At 39.7% G+C, this 8,722-nt stretch overlaps 1 protein-coding gene across 1 annotated transcript in view; it reads left to right on the top strand.

The window, feature by feature from the left end:
* Positions 1 to 1,154: 1,154 nt before the first annotated feature.
* The window catches only part of LOC124834713 (uncharacterized), a 29,857-nt gene continuing 22,289 nt past the window's right edge, over positions 1,155 to 8,722 (top strand). Inside the window, exon 1 of the mRNA XM_088107630.1 lies at positions 1,155 to 1,980. Within this exon, the coding sequence (XP_087963756.1) occupies positions 1,155 to 1,980 (826 nt within the window). The remainder of the gene's footprint in view (positions 1,981 to 8,722) is intronic.

The following is an 8,722-nucleotide window of genomic DNA, read 5'->3' as shown; positions in this document are numbered from 1 at the left end:
ATTAGGGAGAAGCCATCTAGAATGGTACATTAGAGAGTGGCATTAACAATGATGATTTGAAAGAGGAATTCCTAAAATATATGAGAGTGGATGAGATGAAATTGACCCCCAACAACATATTCATTCATTTAATCCATTGAAAGTGTTTATCTTATGTCTTTGCCATTGATCAATTCATGCATACATGTTTATTTTCGTCTTGCATATTAAAATTTCAATTATTGTTTTCTTAAGTCTTAGCTAATCAAGAAATCACATAACTAAACTAGGCCGTGAGTCCTTTGGGAAGAACGATACTTGGTCTTACCAAGTTTTATTACTTGAACGATTCGGTCATACTTGCCGATTGTGAAACAAGTTTGTGACATCATATTTTGGTGCTTACAAATTTGTCCATCAGACGTTCGGCTTGTAGTTGTTTATTTTGGTTAGGTGGCCGTTCGTCCGCCTTTTGTCTTTAAGTTTTTAAATGATCGTTCGGTGTTAATTTTGTAAACCGTTCGGTCTTGAATTGTCTCTCTTATGGTTCAATTCTAGTTAGGAAGCTATGTAAGGCCGTTCGGCCAAAACCGTGCTCTTGTTTAATTAAGTCTGATTTGGTTTATCATTAAATGTAATTAATTCTACTATATGGTGTTTACTGTATTTTTGGGATGTTACATTAGTGGTATCAGAGCAATTTTGTTCTCTTAAGGACACTGTAGGTTATGAGTGCACTATGTTTTTGCTGTGTGCTTAATGTGTGTTTAATGAGTTATTTTAAACTCTTTGAACATGACTAACGATCGTTTTCTCTGCTTCTCAGAGAACTAATGGCACCCAGACCTCCTCCTCCACCACAACCCACCGAACGTGATGTGTCCGACAACACCAGGTTGTTGGAATCGGTGATCGAAAGGCTATAGCAGCAGAACGCTGCCTTGATGCAGCAGAACTCGATCGCTTTACAGAGTTTGGAAGCCGCTCGCGCAAACTCTGAAACGACCCAGAGACAACTAATGGAGATCCTAGCGACCACTAGGAATACACCGGGAGCGTCCTCTTCAAACGCTACTCACCGGTCGGAGTGGAGCTTGGAGAGTTTTCTGTAGCACCACCCAGCCAAGTTCAACGGGAAAGGTTTACCGGACGAGGCTGATCAGTGGTTGAGAGACATGGAGAGAATTTATGATGCCAAGAGGTGCCCAGATGAAAATCGCTTGGCATTCACTGAATATTTACTGACTGGTGAGGCCAGCCACTGGTGGACGAGCATGAAGGCTATTTTGGCGGACGCTCACAGTCCCATCTCTTGGGCAGTTTTCAGAAGTAAATTCTATGAAGAATACTTCCCAGACAACGTTCGTTACGCCAAGGAAGTGGAGTTCCTTCAACTGGTACAAGGTGGGAAGTCTGTATCGGAGTATACCAACACGTTCAAGCATTTATTGAGGTTCAATACTATGGCCACCAGTGAAGAGTGGCAGTATCGGAAATTCGAGAATGGGTTAAGGAGTGATCTGAAAGTGCTGATATCCAGCCTTTTTATTAAGTCTTTTCCCTCAATGGTTGAGAGAGCCAAAGTGTTGGAGAAGAATGTGGCTGAAGTGGAGCAACAGAAGAAGCAACAAGCAGCACGGGGACTGAATCTGGCAAGGAATAAACTAAATCGGAATAGGACGTCGTACGCTCGTGTAGCACAGCCATTGAATTCAAGTGGATCACAAGCTATGGTTGTGGCCGGACAGTCTGGGCAGCATGGAGCGGTCAGATGTTTTCGGTGTGGGGGACCTCATTACAAGTCGTCATGCCCTCAGTTGGTTGGAGGAAAATATTGCACTCGCTGCAGAAGGAACGGACATTTGGACAGCGAGTGTAATATGGGAGGACGAGCAGTCATGCGACCACCAAATGCTGGAAGAGTTCAACAAGGAAGGGGTGGTCGAGCGCAGGCAGGGAGACGAGTGTATGCAATAACGAGCGTTGAAGCAGCAAGTTCAGGTACCCTTATCATCAGTACATGCTTACTATATGGACAATCTTGCTGTGTGTTATTTGATTCGGGGGCAACATATTCCTTCATCTCGAAGGCGTGCGTTGAGAAACTGGGATTGACTAAGAGCGAGATGCAGTTCGACTTGGTGGTGTCAACCCCAACGGCTAGTGAGGTTAGGACGTCTACCGTATGTATTAGATGTCCTATAGAGGTCGAGGGGCGTAGTTATAAGGTCAACTTAATCTGTTTACCTCTGAAAGAGTTGGAAGTTATTTTAGGAATGGATTGGTTAGCCATTGATAACAGTTGAAAAACTGTTATTTTCATGCTTAAAATTGATACTAAAAGCAACCTTTATACTTAGAAACTAGCTTGAAATCATGCTTTTATTCATATTTTCATAAATAAGAGAGCTGGACAGGTTTATGCTTGATTTCAGTGTTTTTGTGCAGGTTTTAAGGTGAATTTAGTGAAAGAAGTGAAGAAGGAGAGAGATGGAATCAGAAAAGACATCAAAAAGTGCAAAAGGAGAAGCCGAAGTCACCGCTCAGCGGCAGTTTACCGCTGAGCGGCACTCAGGAGCTTACGGGAGGTCCGCTGAGGGGCAAAATGGCCGCTTAGGGGAAGAAACTACTCACACACTCACCGCTGAGCGGTACTTTACCGCTGAGCGGCACACTTATGGGCTTGGGCCTAGATTTTCTGTAATTTTAGAATAGTATATAAGCTTTAGGACGTCCTAGGGTTTGTATCTTTGGCAAAGACGAAGCAAACATTCTCTCTTCCACCCCTTTGAAGGAGGATCTTGGATGCTCAGGCTACCTCTTCACCTTTCTAGGGTTTTATCCTTCATTCTTTCATTATTGTTCATCTAGGTTCACCATCAATATGGTGAACTAAACCTTGTATGTTTATTGGGGAATCAATGTAATCTTTTGAAGCTCTCATATATGGAATTTATGCTTGCATCTTAATCTAAGATTTATGCTTTCTTTCATCATTAGTTAGGGTTTTTCCTCTTTGCTTAATGCTTGCTTTGTTTAACTCATTCAATGCATGATTATTGATTTTGTCGATACGGGAACGTACGGGGAAGTCTAGATCCGGGGAATCTCTCCCAATATTATATTGGTTGTCGTTAAGCTCCTGTGCTAAGAGAACTAATTATTAGGAATGCTAGGAATCGTATGAACTCGTAATTAGGGATACGCCTTCTTGACAAGGTAATTTAGAGAGTGGCATTAACAATGATGATTTGATTGTTGAATTCCTAAAATATATGAGAGTGGATAAGATGAAATTGACCCCCAACAACATATTCATATATATATTTCATTAAAAGTGCTTGTCTTTTGCTTTTGCCATTGATCAAAACCTCATGCATACATGTTTATTTTCTGTTTTGCATATTAAACTTCAAATATTTCGTTCTTAAGTCTTAGCTAATCAACGAACCACACAACTAAACTAGGCCGTGAGTCCTTTGGGAGAACGATACTTGGTCTTACCAAGTTTATTACTTGAACGATTCGGTCATACTTGCCGATTGTAAAACAAGTTTGTGACATCATATTTTGGTGATCATAAATTTGGCCATCAAGTTTTTGGCGCCGTTGCTGGGGACTCGTGGTTTAACTGGTTAATTTGTGTGATTATTGATTATCTTTGACTTTACTTTTGAATTTCTGTTTTTATTTTTCTGTTTTTATTTTTTCGGTTTTTATTTTATCTTATTTGATTTGATTTGATTTGATTTTATTTTATTTGATTAGATTAGATTTTATTTTATTTTATTTTATTCTATCTTATTTTATTTTATCCTCTGAATCTTTTATCTTCTGAATCTTTATCTTCTCCTATATCTCTTTGTGCTAACAAATATTTTCTAGGGTTTTGTTTTCTTGTGCATGCAGGAAGCAATTAGAACAAGGAGCAAGAAAACAACAGAACCTCTTCTTGAAGGTCTAGACGAGAGTAGACGAAGGAGAAGAATTCGAACATCTAGAGAACTTTTCCCTTCTCCAGAAACTCTCTTACAATCATCACCACAAGGTTCTGTTCATAGCACAGAAAATATGGAGAACAACAATGTTAGAAGAACTCTTGCTGACTACACCAATATAGCTGGACCTCAGCACTTTAACAGTATAGCTAGACCTAGAGTCAATGCAGCTAATATGGAGGTCAAACCAGCACTGATTCAACTGGTGAAAAGCAACCAATTTAATGGGTTATCTCATGAAAGCCCATATGAGCACCTCACTACCTTCAATGAGATTTGCAACACAGTAAAGATTAATGGGGTGCCAGACGAAGCTATCAAACTTAGCTTGTTTCCTTTCTCATTGGGAGGCAATGCTAAGCTTTGGTTGAATTCTTTCCCAGAAGAAAGTTTCACAGAGTGGGAAGCAGTGGTCACAAAATTTTTAAACAAGTACTTCCCACAATCTAAGGTTACAAAAGGCAAGTGATGAGTCGTTATTTTTTGAATTATATTTAGTTTATTGCACTTAAATAAACCAGGGAATTGTGTTTAATTGTTTGTTATTTCCCCATTTTCCGAACTCTGCTTAATTTGGTCAGAAATTTGTAATTGTGCTAATTTGGATTTTCTGAGCTGATTAAGTGCATTTTTGAAGTGCAGGAAAATTTCGGAAATACATTTTGGGACATCAGGAAGAATGCCAAATAAATTCAAGACTCTCCACACAGACATTTTAGAATTAATTAAATTGTAATTCAGTAGTTTAGAATTTCTGTATCAACTTTTACATTTTGGGACAATTTTTGGTAAAGTAGACTAGACCCAAAATGTGAAGGAAAATGACTTGGCACCTTAGGGTTTTTGCGTGGACCCCACCCTTATTAAAGTTGACCCACGGCCCTTAGGGCAGCCGCCAACCAGTGACGAGGTTTTTTTTCTCATTCTGCTTTTGTTGTTTTTGGAACACGGTTTTCAATGGAGGAATGAGGAAAATGTTTTGTTCCGGTGGCTAAACTCTCTTTGCCTTCTCATTTTTCGGTTTTTATGCACTGTGCTTGATGCTGTCACGGCAGGGAGAAGTCACATTTAGCTTGGTAGAAGCGGTGCAGTAGGATTGGGAAAGAAAAGAACGGTGATGGTTGGAATGGGGTGCACGTGAATGAACCTGCAAACTGCTGGATCTTTGCTGGGACGTGAGATGCACACGGAACATCCTGGAAAGAAGAGGAAACTTGATTGATTTTTGAAGGAGCATACAACTGCTCAGTTAAGTGTTTTGGTTTTGGGAGATTTCGTTTTCTTTTTTTTTTATTTTGAACAGCTCACGGGATTGATTTTGCTGGAAAAGATATTTCATTATTGGAGAGCTGTTGTTAAGGCTCGGCTGGGTCCAGTAGGAGAATGTAGTAGGAAGTGGTGGTTGATGAAGTGTTGAGGCCATTTGAAGTAGCTGCACGGTGACGGCTGGAAAGAAAAAAAAGGCACAAGATGATTCACGGAGGAGAAAGTTAATTTGAATGTGCAGCACTGTGACAGAGTTCTAGAGGAGGATGGTGATTTAATTTTGGAGTGAAAATTTCGGTCCAGCACGTGGAGGAAGGGCAGCCATCGTGTTGGAAGCAAAGAGGAGAAAGGTTGATTTGTTTTATGGGATATTACGGTTGCTGGAATGGAAGTAGTTTATTTCTTTTGTTTTTATGCAATGAGAAGTAAATTAGTTAGGAATCTAGGAGATGGGACGTGCTAAAGGAATGGGCAGCTGGATGGGTAAGAATTAATTCCTTGTTCTCTTTGAGAAATGAAGAGTGATTAGGTGAGAGTTGATGGGAAGTCACGTGGAGTAATTGCTGAATGACTTTTCCTTGAGGAAGATTAATTCATCCTTTATTGTAGAAGAAGTGCACAACATTACGGCCTTGATGCAGAGCAAAGTTTTCACTTCTATTTCATTTGGAAAGGAAACATTGTCCCAACACGGTAGGTGGCTGTGATGCTAGCAATGAACAAGTGTTAAACGAAAAAGAAGAAGTGGTGATTAAGTGGAAGCAACACGGTGATTTTAACGTGAAGGTGGCACGGTCAAGCAAAGTAGAAGGTAGTTGTCACGGCCTGATAACAGTTGAAAAACTGTTATTTTCATGCTTAAAATTCATACTAAAAGCAACCTTTACACTTAAAAACTAGCTTGAAATCATGCCTTTTATTGAGATTTTCAGAAATAAGAGAGCTGGACAGGTTTATGCTTGATTTCAGTGTTTTTGTGCAGGTTTTAAGGTGAATTTGGTGAAAGAAGTGAAGAAGGAGAGAAGTGAAATCAGAAAAGACAACAAAAAGTGCAAAAAGGAGAAGCCGAAGTCACCGCTCAGCGGCAGTTTACCGCTGAGCGGCACTCAGGTGCTTGCGGGAGGTCCGCTGAGGGGCAAAATGGCCGCTGAGGGGAGAAAACCAGTCACGCACTCACCGCTGAGCGGTATTTTACCGCTGAGCGGCACTTTAATGGGCTTGGACTTGACTTTTTGTAATTTACGAATGATATATAAGCTTTAGGATTTCCTAGGGTTAGGCATCTTTGGCAGAAACGAGGCAAACACTCTCTCTTCCACCCCTTTGAAGGAGGATCTTGGATGCTGAGGCTTCCTCTTCACCTGTTTAGGGTTTATTCTTTCATTCTTTCATTGTTATTCATCTAGATTCACCATGACTATGGTGAACTAAATCTTGTATGTTTGTTGGGGAGTCAATGTAATCTTTTGAAACTCTCATATATGGAATCTGTTGTTTACATCTTTCAATTAAGACATATGCTTTCTTTCATCATTAGTTAGGGTTTTTCCTCTTTGATTAATGCTTGCATTGTTTAACTCATTCAATGCATGATCATTGGTTTTGTCGATACGGGCACGTACGGGGAAGTCTAGATCTGGGGAATTTCTCCCAATAGTATATTGGTTGCCTTAAGCTCCTGCGCAAAATAAACTAATCATTAGGAATGCTAGGAATTGTATGAACTATTTGATTAGGGAGAAGCCATCTAGAATGGTACTTTAGAGAGTGGCATTAACAATGATGATTTGAATGTTGAATTCCTAAAATGTATGAGAGTGGATGAGATGAAATTGACCCCCAACAACATATTCATTCATATATTCCATTGAAAGTGTTTATCTTTTGTCTTTGCCATTGATCAAAATTCATGCATACATGTTTATTTTCTGTCTTGCATTTTAAACCCAAATATTTCGTTTGTAAGTCTTAGTTAATCAAGAAACCACATAACTAAACTAGGCCGTGAGTCCTTTGGGAAGAACGATACTTGGTCTTACCAAGTTTTATTACTTGAACGATTCGGTCATACTTGCCGATTGTGAAACAAGTTTGTGACATCATAATTTGGTGTTCATAAATTTGTCCATCACGGCCTCGGATGGAAAGTGGTTTAGAATCAATTTCATTTTACAACAACTTACTCATTTATTTAAACTAACTCTTCAACCAGTTTTTTTTTTTGTCATTTCTGTGATGAATTATTTTTGATGTTTAGCTTACAACATTGTGCATTTAATGTTCTAGTTTAAGTGTTGCATTGAATAACATGGAATTCAGTTGGGATACTTATCTGTTGCTGTGTTCAGTTTAGTGTTTTTATGCGCTTGAATACCGTCAATTATATTCGGTTGTGTTCGATTTTCAAGTTTTAATTTAGTTCATCCGCATTCACAAACTTTTCACAACCCCCCCCCCACTGCGTGTTTGACCTGAGACTTGAACCAAATTTGGTCCTTGAGAGACGACCTAGGAGTCATGTCCTAGCACTATACTGCATTCTTTAATGCAAATCAACTTTTGTTGGGAGGTGCGACCCTCTCATCAGCAAGCAAGAGATTTCTTCATTTAAACAGGGCATGGAAGAATCACTAGGGCATGCATGGGACAGGTATAAAAGCTTGCTAAGAAGACAGTAGACGGAGGAGAAGAATCAGAACATCTAGAGAACTTTTCCCTCCTCCGGAAACTCTGTTGCAACCATCACCACAAGGTTCTGACAATAGCACAGAAAATATGGAGAATAATAATATCAGAAGAACTCTTGCTGATTACACCAATATAGCTGGACCTCAACACTTTAACAGCATAGCTAGACCTAGAGTCAATGCAGCCAATATGGAGGTCAAACCAGCACTGATCCAACTGGTGAAGAGTAATCAATTTAATGGGTTATCTCATGAAAGCCCATATGAGCACCTTACTACATTTAATGAAATTTGCAACACAGTGAAAATCAATGGGGTGCCAGACGAAGCAATCAAACTTAGTTTGTTTTCTTTCTCATTGGGAGGCAATGCTAAGCTTTGGTTGAACTCTTTTCCAGAAGGAAGTTTCACAGAGTGGGAAGCAGTGGTAACAAAGTTTTTGAACAAGTACTTTCCACAATCAAAGGTGACAAAAGGCAAGCAAGAGATATCTTCATTTAAGCAGGGCATGGAAGAATCGCTGGGACATGCATGGGATAGATACAAAAGTCTGCTAAGAAAAACACCCACGCATGGCTTTGAAGAACAAGAAGTAGTCTTAACTTTCCTTGGAGGGCTTGGTTCACAAACCAAGATGATGCTTGATGCTTCAGCAGGAGGCAATATTAAATGGAAAACTCCAGAGGAAGCCACGGAAATTATAGAAAACATGGCTACTAGTGATAATGAGCTTCACAGTGAGAGAGGAGCTCCTATGCAACAAAAAGGGGTTCTTCAATTACAAACGCATGA

The sequence above is a fragment of the Vigna umbellata genome, chromosome 2 (assembly GCF_029865625.1).
Source record: "Vigna umbellata cultivar VRB3 chromosome 2, Vumbellata_1.0, whole genome shotgun sequence".
NCBI classification, from domain to species: domain Eukaryota; kingdom Viridiplantae; phylum Streptophyta; class Magnoliopsida; order Fabales; family Fabaceae; genus Vigna; species Vigna umbellata.
The sequence above is the reverse complement of the archived record's forward strand: the minus strand, read 5'-3'. Positions and strand labels throughout refer to the sequence as shown.